Source organism: Protobothrops mucrosquamatus, unplaced genomic scaffold (assembly GCF_001527695.2).
Source record: "Protobothrops mucrosquamatus isolate PMUCROS unplaced genomic scaffold, P.Mucros_1.0 scaffold239, whole genome shotgun sequence".
Classification (NCBI taxonomy): Eukaryota; Metazoa; Chordata; class Lepidosauria; order Squamata; family Viperidae; genus Protobothrops; species Protobothrops mucrosquamatus.
Window position 1 is genome coordinate 370,309 of NW_015386589.1, and position 14,391 is coordinate 384,699.

General features: G+C 36.5%; 1 protein-coding gene across 1 annotated transcript in view; it reads left to right on the forward strand.

Moving 5' to 3' along the window:
- The window catches only part of LOC107286054 (vomeronasal type-2 receptor 26-like), a 38,248-nt gene that overhangs the window by 16,066 nt on the left and 7,791 nt on the right, over positions 1-14,391 (forward strand). The window contains exons 6-8 of the mRNA XM_015814348.2: positions 9,756-9,927; positions 11,165-11,450; positions 14,175-14,243. Of these exons, the coding sequence (XP_015669834.2) occupies positions 9,756-9,927; positions 11,165-11,450; positions 14,175-14,243 (527 nt within the window). The remainder of the gene's footprint in view (positions 1-9,755; positions 9,928-11,164; positions 11,451-14,174; positions 14,244-14,391) is intronic.

Consider the following 14,391-nt stretch of genomic DNA (forward strand, 5'->3'; position numbering starts at 1 on the left):
TCCCACAATATTAATTAATGCCAGTTAGCATGTAACTAAAGTAACCACTATAATTCAGAACCCTTTTAATCATATAAATATTTCTTTAAAATTACATCCCAAAGTATTAATTAATCACATCAAAAATAGCATCTCTTAACCACTAAAATTCAAAATACCCTTTTGAATCCACACCTCCATCAGAATATCCCATCTCCTTTTCCAAAGAATTTTTTCTTTTTTTTCTTTTAAATTAATCTCTTAATATCTCGAGCAAAAATATAAGTGTTTCTTTAAAATTACATCCCAAAGTCAGATATATCACCTTATCAATATGTCATATCAAAAGTGACATTTTATAATATATTGATTAATCACATCAAAAATAACATCTCTTCAAAAATCCCTTTTGAATCCACACCTCCACCAGATCTCATCTCCTTCTCCAAAAAATTTTAAAATTAATCTCTTAATATCTCGAACAAAAATACCTATATTATTACATCACAAGATACTCTTAAGAAATCCCCCAGCTGCTCCTCCTAATATGCAATACTATAATTTTCCATTTCTGAGTCCATCACCACCTCTTCTCTGTATCCTTGTAAAATTTCTTTAGATATTTCCAATCCAGTTTCTGCTTTTGCCGCCAATCCTTCCAGATATCTTCCTTAAAATCCAAATCTTCTTCTTGAGTCTTTGTCAATCCACTTTCAGCTTTTACAGGCTCCATTTTTACAGGCTCCACTTTCAGCTTTTACAGGCTCCATTTTTCCTTCCATCCTAGCCTCTGCAATACCTGCTTCCAGACACAATAATTCAATTTAAATGTAAACAATCCAATTATTTGGTTTATGTTTCTGCCTAATGCTGGGAAAGATTGAGGGCAATAGAAGAAGGGGACGACAGAGAATGAGGTGGCTGGATGGAGTCACTGAAGCAGTAGGTGTGAGCTTAAATGGACTTCAGAAGATGGTAGAGGACAGGAAGACCTGGAGAAACATTGTCCATGGGGTCGCGATGGGTTGGACACGAGTTCACAACTAACAACAATAGTTTATGCATTTATTTACATCTGTGAAGCAAAATACTCTTAATGTTTTCCTAATAATTCTATTAAATACATTTTTCTTAAAATACTTATCCCTGTTGTCTACTTATTAAGAATATTTAGAAGTCACCTTTAAAATGTAATTATTCTATACATCCCCACTTTTTTCTTATTTTCAGAATTTATGACTGATGTATTATTTTTAAAATAATACAGGGTTCAATAGTAAATATTTTTAACTCTAAAGATATTCTGTAATTTTATATGCATTTGGTTTTATGTGTTCCCTTAGGATTAACTGGTAGCTGTGAATTTTATATTGAAGGATTTTCTTTAAAAATGTTAGGAGACTTAAAAATGTGTTAAAAAAAATTCTTGTCCAACTTTTCCCTTGTGGAATTTTTTGGGATCAGATGTCTTGCACCAACTTAATATCACTATAGCAGTATTTTTCAAACTTGGCAACCTGCATTCTGGCTGGAGAATTCTGGGAGTTGAAGACCACACTTCTTAAAGTTGCCAAGTTTGAAAAATAATGCTCTATATCTTGAAGATCACCCTGTTACATTCCAGATAATTAGTCTATATTTATAATGATATTCCCCATATCAGTCCTCTATAGGAATATATGTAGGATGTCTTTGATAGGAAACTTCTGTTGGCAAATTACTATGCATGATTTTCAGTATAATCTGCATTCAGTACACTTTCAGTCAAATGCTTTGTCTAGATCAGAGGAAGCAGAAATGTCCCAAATGAAAGTAATAATGTACAGCAAATTAGAGTAAAAGGTCAGAGAGATATATCTATATATTGATATTATAAGAAGGGCAGAGGTTTTAAGAGCTATCAAAAACAAAAAAGTTGGTAATTAACATAAACATAGTCAAAGAGAATGGTCTTTGGTTATTCCAGCTTTAACATATACTAACAGCAGAGTAGAAATGGAAAGTAGGATATTCTGCACCATGAAGGAAACAATTAGGTAGATGAGATATCTGCTGCAGATATCTGCTATGGATATTGTATATAAGAATCCTATTCCTTGTAGTTTATCCATGGGCAAGTGCTAGACTTGAGGTGGACATCTTTAGAGGGGCCTTACTTCTGTTTTTATAGAATATGGGTTCTTTGATTTTTGATTAAGTATGGCTGGTTGATCATGGATCTTGGGGAGAATTAGAGAGTCATCTATCCCATTTTCACTGGGAGCAAAAGCTGAGAGATAAAATAAAGGATCGACTGATGATTTTTAGTGGATGGAGGGTTGTTCTTTTTATTGCATGACATTGGTGTTGGAATGGCGGTCTCCATAGGAATAGTCTTCTGCAGCATTCATGCTGCTCTCTGAGCTTGTTAGTTGCAGATGTTTTATTACCTGACCAACTAGTCAGGTAATTATGTAACACTTCAATACTGAGCTACATATATACTCTTCTATTGGAATAATCTTCTGGCCTGGGTTGCATATATGAAAAGTGTGAAACCTCAAGAGAAGCTAAACCACTTGTCCCTAAACATTCTGAAATGAGAGACAACCTGTTTTTATCAGAGATTCTCTGATACCCTAAGGTTTTTTTTTGTCCTTGTCTGTGTGCTTTGAAAGAAAGGTAACATCTATTGGCTCTTAGGTAAAAAACAGTATGTGTCTAATTTGCATTTTATAAGCAAATGTTTAATGGCTGTACAGTGTGTGAGATTGCTAGCATACAGACTGTTTAAAGAAATTGACCAGCAGTCCTGATTTATGGCAGTAGGCTATTTTTTAATGGAGGATCTAATATCAGTGTGTGAGTGGGCTTGGATGGTAGTGTAGATGCTAAGATTTAAGCAAGTTTATCAATCTTAATATAATGTCATTTAATATGTTGAGCTTGGCCTTGACTGTGGCTCTTGTAAGTAGACAAATCTCCCCAGGAGTCAAAAGTCTTGTTGGATGATCTTAAGGATGGATACACCCTTTCCTTTCTGTTACCTCCATCACTTTGTGTCCAATGGGAGCTGAGGCTATCCATTTAAGCGATGTGGAAAAGGAAAAGCTATAACATTTCCTTAAATGTTATAGCTTTCATCATGGGGGAAGAATATCTTCTTCTCCCAAATCTGTTCTTAATTAGGAATGTATTTATAACTCACATTGACACAAGAGTTTTTAGGGGTTTTTTTCCCGCTGCACCACCTTGATGGTCAGTGCTAAGAATATCTTTTACTCTTCTATTTAATTTAGTGGTCACTTCTGCCAATTATATTGAAAACTAATTAAAAAAGAGGGAATTTTTAAAAGGATCACTAAAATATGGCAATGTAGTTCCATTCCTGAAGTGCTGAGTTTGGGAAAGATTTCATTAAAGTTATTAGTAAAGATCTGTGATCACATATGGTATGATACACTTATTCATATTACCCTCTGTAGAATACAATTTTATTATTCACTTATTGCAATTCTAAACTACACAGTTATCACTGGAATAATAAACATGTGAAAAACTCTGCTCAGGTAATGCTCATTCTTCTCCATTTAAGTAGAAAAGAGGACTTCTGTTCAGAATACATGGCAATTGTTGTTTTTTCTTTAATTTTCATGTGTATTTTTGGAAGACTGCCTTCTTGTTTAATTATTGAAACTGCTATAATTAATGTTTTTCTAGTCATTCTCTATGGGATTCCAGTCACCTTGACAAAAACAACATGAGCTATAGACGACGCATATCTTTGTCTACTAATTGTTAGAAGTGAAGAATAGGCAAGGATCTGGCTGATGGTTTAACTTTTACATTTTCTAAATTTAACAGGATAGATTCAAATCAACCCACTGCAATTTTGGATTTGGGATTGTTATGAAGGTGTTATAAGTGGAAAAATAATGAGAAACGGATTCACTAGGATTATGGTATTACATCCCTTCCCTTGTGCATACATCACTGTCTGCTATCACACCACTAATTTCTAAAGCTGCTGTTCTCTCTTCTCCCTTCTTTTCGCTGATCGCTTTCTTCATGTGTATTCAGTTGTCTGCTTCCACCCCATTGATTCCACCCCAAAGGAGGCCGCCTACTTAAAGAGGCTTGGCTCTCCGACGAAAACTCCATAAACCGCTACGTAGAACTCTGCCCACCACACCAAATGCTGAGAACATGGAATAAACAACGCCATGATTCCCAACGAAAGCAATTTATTCACCCATCACAAGGTCAGAGAGATATAACAATAGAGAAAACAACCTGCCGAAGTAACAACAGATCAACAACATATCCCACAGGTGGAATAGAGAAAGGGGGATGAGAAATGCACCCTGGAGATGCCTCAGGTATACATAATCCAACCCACCCCACGAAGTTAGGAAAATATGGGATGAAAGTAATGCCACAGCTCGCTGACAACCTTGCAATGGGTACCCGTGAGTGACTGGCAGGAAACCCCCCTTTGGGAGCTTGTACACAAGCAAGAAAAGCAGAGAGCTATCAAATGGGGGAGCAGAATCCAACGCACATCTTTCAGATGGTTTGACAATGCAAGCGCGAGGACCACAAGTGATGGACAAGAGAAAAGAAGATCAGAGCGAATGGTGGGAAGGAGGTCCTCAAAATACCCTGGGGTACCCCCAGAGAGGGGCAACGTTCCCCAACAGAGGAGCGAATGCAAGGATGTGCCTGCCAGAGGCTCCTTGGACAAACATTCAGACCCGCTCGGTAGACCACTTTGGAAATGCCTACATATGCGCAGGAACAACAGGGTGAAAGAGCAAGAGGACCGGGTTGGATACACAGCCTGCTAACAGCCCTATAGAGAAAGAACAGATACGACCTGGGATGGAGATGAGGAAAGGGAATGAGCAAAAACGTTTAGCACAATGTGATAGTTGGAGGCACACAAGCAAAGTAACTATTGGGAGAAAGGGGGAGGAGAGAGCAACAACTTTAAAAACCAGTGGAGTTACAGTGGATAACCGTAGGCATATGAGGAAAACGATCGGAGGGAAAAAGGGGGAGGAGGGAGCAGCAAGTCCGGAAATCAATGGGGTGGAAGCAGACAATTGGATACACACGAAGAAAGCGATCGGCGAAAAGAAGGGGGAAGGGAGAACAGCAGCTTTAGAAATTAGTGGTGTGATAGCAGACAGTGGTGTATGCATGAGGGAAGGGATTGGAGGAAGGAAAGTAGATAAGGGAACAGCAGCCTTGGAAACCACCAAGGGAACAGCCAATGCGTGCCTTTTAAAAGTAAAACAATTAGGGACATTGGATGGACCGATGACTATATATATATATATGTCCTTGATAGCTGCAAAAATGCAAATCCCAGGCATATTTGTTCAATAACACAACCTTCAATCTCCGGGAGAGGTATAAACCAGTTGTTTATTGCTAAAAAGATATTTAAAAACAATAAAAACAACTATTTACAATGTTAAAAGAAACAACTTAACTTTCGCTGGTCCCCTGCCAGTGTCCTCAGAGTGAAGCTCAGGGAGTGGGGAGATTCTTTTTATACACCTTGCTGGTCTAACTGCTTACTCATTGCCCGTGTGATAGGGCCATCCTTCCTGATTAACTGTAATTGCCTTGGTTGTCTCGCCTTCTCTTTTTTGCACTCCAATTCCACACTTTTCCCTTCTCTCATCCTTGTCAATCTCCTCCCTCCCAGCACCATTGCTGCCGGTGTGCTCTCTAACCGCTCCCTCCTGCTCATTCCAGGCTGCGCATTCAGATCCAGTGTTCCAAAAGGCTTGCCATCAGTGCTCCCTTCCTTTCTAGCCTGTTGGTCTGCACGCTGTTCCTGCCTTCCGTCATCCATTCCTGTCAGTCTTTTTTTCTCCGATTTCCCTTCACCCCCGGGTGTGTGCACGCTCCATCGAGCCTCATCCTTCTGCTCCATCTGCCCACAACCGGTGGGGATGCCTATTGGCTTGCTCTTAGGCTCAGCCCCTCTTGTCCTTGTTAGCCTTATCTCCCCCAATTTCCTTTCACACTGTGCGCACGCACAGCCAGGTGTGCTTTATATGTATTACTCTTTAAATCAATGTATGCTGCCCAGAGCCACCATTCTGAAATTAGTAGTCATATGAATTCTTTAAACAAAGTTATATTTTTATTTAATGAATAGGTAGTATGGGTTCAGTGGATAAAAGGCCTGAAATAAATTTCTGATGTCACAGAATACTAGGGAAAATAGGGCTAGTATAAAAATTTGCTTAATACAGTTTTCAGCTATAAGAGAAAACAGAAAGAAAAACATAGCTATTTTAGTTGCAATGAATAAAACTGAAATTTTGACGATTTCCTGTTGTAATCAAGAGAAAGGGATTTACAAGATATAGCATTGGCATGCATAGGCAGCCAAGAAATTTCCAAATTTCACCCTGGTTTAGCAAGCAAGTAAAGAAGAGAAACCAGTTCTTGCTCTTAATATATATCTCACATCTAGAAAGGAAGATTTTAAACTGGATTTTAAAGAATTTTAATGTCACAATCTGGTAAGTGCAGCCAATAATTTCAAGTTGTGCTGAATTCTGCCCTGCAGTTGATCCAGCTTCAGTGAAAATGAAAAAGGCTCCTGATTTTCTACTCATTCTTATGGTGATTGAAATTAACTTGAAAATAGTTTTTTTATTTTTTGTTATTTCTGAAAAGCTTTCTTAGAGGCAGCAGGAGATGCTATTGATGTTGAAGTTGTCTTTAGTGGCTCATGTTTCCATCATTCTGAAGGTTCCCTCTTCCAATCTAAAATGTACTTGTAGGAGGATTTCCTTCATTTGAATTTTATTAAGTGTGGAACCAGGAAGTTCTGGAAATCTTCGGACATTAATGTAGTATAGGAAGGGAAGTATAGTCTTCCTTGATTAGGCCAAAAGTCTGCATAGTCCATCATTTCCTTTCAATGGTAGAGACATACTGCTTTTCTACTATTGTTTTTCTTCAAAAGGTAATTGAAATACCTTTTCAAAGGAGGAAACTATAGAAAAAGCTATACTGGACCTAATTCTTATTAAAAGAGAAGAAGTGATAGAGAGAGTTGAAGCTGCTGGAACCTTGGATGAGAGTGACCACTTCATATTGGAATTCAACATAATGCAAACACAAGCAATAGAATATAATTGAACAACCCAGGAAACAGGCATTGTTTCAAAGAGGATCTTTTATTGAGAGATAGTGATTGCAGAGTAAAAAGGCAGAATCTGAAGTTCCCGTGCAAAAACATTAAGCTAAAAGTCCCATTTTGTCAGTGTCACCCCAATGTCCCAGTCTATCAGGAGTCAATCTGCTGGCATGAAGGTGCTATGAGAACTTTGAGCCAAAAAGGTGATATCCGGCTGTTTCCCAGGAGCCTTGTTTCTTCCAGGTTGGAGGAGTGAAAACAGATGGCTCCAAGGGTATCCCCCTCTCCCTAATTCCCATGTAGATACATGAAAGCAAGAGTAGAAATAAATGCTAGTAATACAGAAACATCTTCAATCCACACCAATATGTGCTCGCCTTCCCCTTCATTATGACAGCGTTCTGAAGGGACCTGACATTCTGCCCCCTTAAAAGAAGATCCACCTGGAAAGAGAAAAATAACAGACAGGAGAAATGAAATAGTGGTTAAGTTTTCATTTAGGTTTATCAGGGTAATGGTCATGAAAGTTTTTGATTAGTCTAGCAGCTTTTACATGATTCTTCTGCACCAACTCTTAAGCTGAGCCCCAGAAAGATTTTTCTATGTTTGTAGGTACTGGGTGGCTCTCCAGGGTGTGAGTCTAAGATTTCTTTAATACCAAAATGCTGTTTTCCCTCCATCATAAGAGACTCAGAGTCTGGAGGGGGTACTGGCCTTAAGGCAATACTACCTCTGGTTTAAGGAATGGTGCAGTGGAACACTGAGTGGACTTTTCTCAATTATTTTGGTAGTTCTAATTCCACTGTGATTGGGTTAAAGGCCCTATATATTTTGGTCCTAGCTTCTTTGAATGTTGTTGTCAACTCTGCAACAAACCTGAATGAAGCCATTTGGCTCGTTTTCAGTTGCTACCAGAATGGGAGGGTGGTGGTGGAATTTTTCTGCTAGCTTAAACAATTATCCATCCTGGGAGAACCAAAGTCATTTCTGTTTGTTAGATTGGAAGGTTGGGCTTTCTGTTAGAAAGCTTGCCAAACTAATCTATTGGGAAATGTAGTTGATTGCATAGTAATGGGGTGGGAAGTTTAACTTTGTATACTGTAACTTTTTGGAGGAAACTTTAGCCTTGGTTTCACTTTCGACAGTGCTGATACTTTGTAGCCAATAAACATATTCTTAAAAGAAACCTCAAGCCTAGGAGTTCTGTTTTAGTTGGTCTCATCTATTGGAACCATGACATTTATAGGGACTGAAGGAACTGGGAGGACAATATACACGGTCCCCAATGTGGAATGGTTTAGGTTTCACTCTCTTTTTGTCAGCTTGGGCTTTATAAGCTGCCCGCGCATCTACCAAGACTTTGCTTACAATGGGCCACATATTTTTCAATTGATTGATCCACTCTTTTAAAGAGGGGATCATGGTTTCCTGGGCTGGTAGTTCAAGCATTGGATTAAATTCTTGCCCAGTCACCAGTTAAAATGTACTGGTGTGAACAGCATTGTTATAAGCTACTTCAGCAAATGGCAAGAGGCCCATCCAGTCATCTTGTTGATAATTAATAAAACAACCCATGTATTTCTCCAGCACCAAGTTTGATCATTCTATCCTGCCATTTGTCTGTGGATGATGATATGGATGGGGAATTAAAATTGAAAAATGTAAAAATAGGATATAGATTGAATAAATGAATATTGGGTGCAAATGAAATTAAGATATCCTTTGGTTAGAAAAGATATTCTAAGCTGATATCATTGACACTATTAGAAAAATGTAAGAAATGTTGATAGGCAATTGTATATTTACTCATAGCAATAAGAATTGTATTTGCTTAGTGTGGAAAAATGTCTACTACCAGAAGAAGAGAGGATATACTGGATGGTGTAATATTGGATTTAGTTTGAAGAATCTTACACGTACCACGGAATCACTAATGGACTTAGTCACCATGTTGTCTATTAGGCACTTGATTGAAAAAATAGAAAATTAATAAAATATTTATTAAAAACAAAATATATCGATCCTTCCCCAACCTGGTCACTTTTCAATGATTAGAATGACAACAGTCAAAACTATTGACTCAGCATTTCAGACATTAACATTTGAAAACATTTAAGAATGCCAAACTAAAAGACTTTTTTATGCATCAACATGTCTTCTGTAGCCCCAAATAATACTCCTATAATTTATGTATCTGTTTCTTGAGACAAATCATTTTAGACCCAATTGTCCCTTGATAGGCCTGGAAAGGTTCTGCTCATTTGTGATAAACAAATTAAGTACCAGGATTTCCCAAATGTAAAGTGATTATTATGAGTTAATCACTAATTAATCCTGCTGTTTGTCAAATTCTCTTGTGCAGTTTCATTATACCTTAACAAAAGGACTATGACATTTAGCACAGCTAAAGATTTGAGACAAAAAATATATATTCTTTTGTGGTCTCAGATTTCCTACTTTATATATTCCAGTTAAATAACTTGAAAAACTTGAGATGCCTATTCATCCAAATTATTTTAATCATGATTGTAATTAAAACATTGTAGTTTTAAAAAAGAGGTCCGATTTAGATCATTTGTATTTGTACTCAAAATGATGATAATATTGATGCTGCTACTTTCTCAAATAGCTTGCCATGCTTATGTACTCAGATATTATGTCTGTGATCCACAACCTCCAGTTCATAAGTATTATAAGCTTGGAGATCTCATCATTGGTGCTGTTGTTTCTCTGACTTTTATTGTTTCTGATCCCCTGACTTTTGATGTAGAACCTCCACCAGTGGTATACCAAGATCTTAGGTAAGGAATTTCTCCTTTTTCCCACTTAAATCTACAGCTTAAGATGGATACAGCAGTCTGCTGCCTGCTTACTAAGAAGTAAGTTGCTATATAAAATATTGAGTTAGCAGTAAATTAGTTGCTTAATTTTAAATACCTTTAAATGTTTTTTCCTTAGTAAATTTTCTGTCATTCCACTCCCTCTTCTCCTATGCACTGACCTATTCTTTTTTTCATTGCCATCAAATCACTTGTATATTTGTCCTAGGGATAATTAGTTTTATTGTGTATCCCATCAAACACTGTAGATTTTCATTATATGTGATCAGAAATAGAGATCTTATTAAGTCATCCAGTCATTTTGCTATCATAATCAGCTGATTCCAAGATTTCTTGTAAAGAAAGAATCAATTAGCAGTAATTTTGATCTTACCCTATTTATATAACTTTTTCCCCTTCCATTCAATTGTGTCCAATCTTCAGAAACTGTCTAGACACGTTCCTGAAGTTTTCTTGGTATTTTTTTTCCAGAAGTGGTTTGCCATTGCCTCCTTCCTGGGGATGAGTGAGTGTGACTAGTCCAAGGTCACCCAGATGGCTTTTTGCCCAAGGCAGGACTAAAATTCACAGACTAGAATTCATGGTTATGGTTTCTAGCCTGTTTAATCACTGTAACAAACTGGCTTTCCATTTAGAACTGATATGTTCTGATTTTTCAACCTTTGAATAATACATACACTATCAGCACTTTCTTTGAAATGAACACATAGATACAACGTGGGTCTTATGAAACTTCCTTTTTTAAAAGTAACATGTATTGCTGTTTGGCCAAAATTTGATAAGATAGCCATGCAGTATTTGGAGCCCCTCCTTTCAATTTCTATTGAATGAACCCTGTATTTTTGACCCTAATATCTTTGGCTGATATTATTATTACATAGGTATGTAATTCTCAATATGCATTTGAATCGGATAATTAAATTGTTTTATAAATAACCATCTAGAATAAAAGACAGTAAGAATTCATAGGAAATACTCTACTTATAATTAAAACTTACATTGATAAAGTTTATCTGTTATCATTACATAACTCCCAGAGTAAGGTTTGTTTCAATAATAATAATAATAATAATAATAATAATAATAATAATAATAATAATAATAATAATAATAATAATAATGTAAATTAAATGTGAAATATTTAGAAATAAGTGGGTTATAATCTATCCTGCTGATCATAATGCAACTCTTGTTCTAGCATCCTGACTAAGCATTATCAGCATATCCTGGCTTTGGCATTTGCAGTAAAGGAAATAAATGAAAATTTCCAGTTGCTACCTAATTTTTCCTTGGGTTTCCACATCTATGACAGCTATTTCAATGCAAAGAGAACATATCGTGCCACAATACAGCTAATGTCAGATAGATTCATTCCCAATTATAAATGTGGTATCCAAAATAACTTAATAGTAGTCATTGGAGGACTTGATGCCGAAACTTCCTTTCATATAGCAAATATTTTGGATATCTATAAAATTCCACAGGTAAGATAATGATTTTTCTCTTACACTATAATATGGGAATTAGGTTTCATTTTGTTCTTAATTTATTTATATTAAGATTATTTTTCATAGAATAAAAGACATAGAACAAATCAAAAGGAAGGAAGGAAGGAAGGAAGGAAGGAAGGAAGGAAGGAAGGAAGGAAGGAAGGAAGGAAGGAAGGAAGGAGATGACAAACTTATAGTCTCTCCTCCCTCCTAGATATTATACAATATCTTTAGCCTTTCATAGGTTTCTTTTCATTCTTATCTTTTCTTATTGGAATTTTCTATTCATAGAGACTGAAATAAGTGGATCAGGGATAATCAGGCAGGTCTTAAATTTTATGTAGATGAAACACACATGAATAAGTAAAGTTATGTATTCATTTATTTATAAATAAACATTTTAAAATAAAACTACTTACAGAACTATTCTAGCTTGAAAAATAATTAGTTGAAGGAAACTAGTATCAGATAGAAAATATTTAATCCTCTGGAAATCCACATATCATACTCAATTACTAGAAGAATGATAACATCTCTTCCAGATCAAGCTCAGTTCCTAATGACCGTATGAATTTACCTGTGTAATTTTCATGTAAATTCAAATAAAGAAATGGTTTGTTTTCTCTCTATATAATGGCTGCTCATTTCTCAGTTCTAGTACACAACCCTGGGAATCCTAATAGCTTTCATCACTGTATTAACTAAACTGATCCCTACTTTTGTTTTCGAGCAGAGGTCTCCAACCTTTTGGGCACCAGGGACTGGTTCCATGGAGAGAGGTTTTCCAGAGTCCATGGTTTTGTGTGCTGCCTGCATCCCATAGATGGGGCTTTGTGGGAACCAGTTTCTGGCATACTGCAGCCTGGTACTGGTCCATGGACTGGGGTTGGGGACCCCTATTTCAGAGAATAGCAAACATTGATTAGATGATCCACCCTACCTGGGCATTTGAGCTAATATATTGTTACAAATTTAGATATGGCAGGATAACTAAGATTTTATACTGCCAAATTTCTATCAGAATTCCTCCAGTAAAAAAAAAAATCAGAATGGAACAGAAAGAAATGTGAATTATGTGTTCCTCTGAATATATTCCAGTAAAGGGAATAAAACAATATAGTAGGCTCACTTATCTTCCTTTTCTTTAGAATCAAAAGAAAGGGAAACATTTTACAGTCTTCCCTCTTATAAATATGGGTTTTTAGGCAATAGTATAACTCAATGTATAATCACAAGATCGTAAAATCTAGAATTCATTGTCTGACAGGCAATTTAATATTCATCTATCCCTTTCATCATGTAGAAGTATTTTCAGCAAGGCATACTGTATAGATCCCATGGGGATCAATTGCTAGTTGGGAGAATATGGACAGTTGGTTGCACCTACTAAACTTCACTTTTTCATGCCTTGATCCAAGGTATTACATTTTTTTTCTTTAAAAATGTTTGAAATGTCTTTCCTCTTAGGATCACTTATGACCTGGAAATTATCCATTAAACATTATTTTTGTTGGCAGATATAAAGGTTTCCATAATCAATTTGATGGTGGTTCAGACTGACATTATGAGATGGGAGCTCTTTAGTTGAAGAAATGGGTTCAAAAAAATTTACTCATGTTTTAGACTAGGATGAGGAACAGAAGAACAGAGTTGGAAAGGACCTTGGAAATCTAGTCTCATCTGCTGCTCAAGCAGGAGACCTTTACTATTTCAGATAACTGATTGTCCAATCTCTTCTTAAAAACCTCCAGTGATCGAACACCCACAACTTCTCAAGGCAAGCTGTTCCACTGATTAATAGTGGAAAATTTCTCCTTATTTTTCTCAGGAAATCCTTATTCTCAGGAAATTTGTCCTGAGTTCTAGCTTGGTTCTCTCCTTGATTAGTTTCCATCCATTGCTTCTTATTCTTTCTTCAGGTGCTTTGGAGAATAGGTTGACCCTCTTGTTTTTGTGGCAGCCCCTTAGATATTGGAATACTGCTATTGTGATGGAAATTTTCACAAGATCTTAGAGTGAGGTTGGGGCTTCTGATGGGATTGAAGAGGCAAACAGGATGAAGATGACAGAGTGAATTCTACACCATATTAAGGTGATGCACTGCAAAACAGTCTTCCCAATCTCACTTCTTATATGTGAAATCAAAATTCTCAGAATTCTATTTACAAACATTGGAGATGGTTGCAGTCCAAAGAGTTCAGATTGATATCAGATTGGGACTGACTGCTACCATATACAAATATATATGCATTTTGTGTTTGTGCATGAACATGTGAAGCAGTATGCCTGAGATGTGGTCAAGTAGAGCAAATCATTTCGTATTATTTTCTTTTTGACTGATTTAAGTATATTTAGACAAAAGTGCAAGTAATGTTTTATAGAATGTTCTTTCACATATAATCCTTCTGAATTTATTGTTGTTGTTAGTTGCGAAGTCATGTCCAACCCATCATGACCCCATGGACAATGTTCCTCCAGGCCTTCCTGTCCTCTAACATCTTCTGGAGTCCATTTAAGCTCATGGCTACTGCTTCAGTGACTCCATCCAGCCACCTCATTCTCTGTCATCCCCTTCTTCTATTGCCCTCAATCTTTCTCTGAATTTATATCATAACTTATTTCCTGAAGCCAGCAATACTATTATATACTTTGTGCTCCTGTTTTAATGGGATCTACATGATAGAGACAAATACCTAATATTTTGTAATGCTTACAAAGGTTATGGGTTTAAATCCTAGCTTCCTCTTGCTGTCCATGACTTTCTGTGAGCCATTTTTGGCAGAGAAGGTAAGAAGGACATTTTCAATTTTACATAAAGTACTGACCCATAATTCTTTACTGTGACTATGGCTATTGAAATGCTAGTGTAACTATTATGTTATGCTCTGATATGCATCACTGAAAAGTATTTTAAGCAATGTTTTATATATACTAC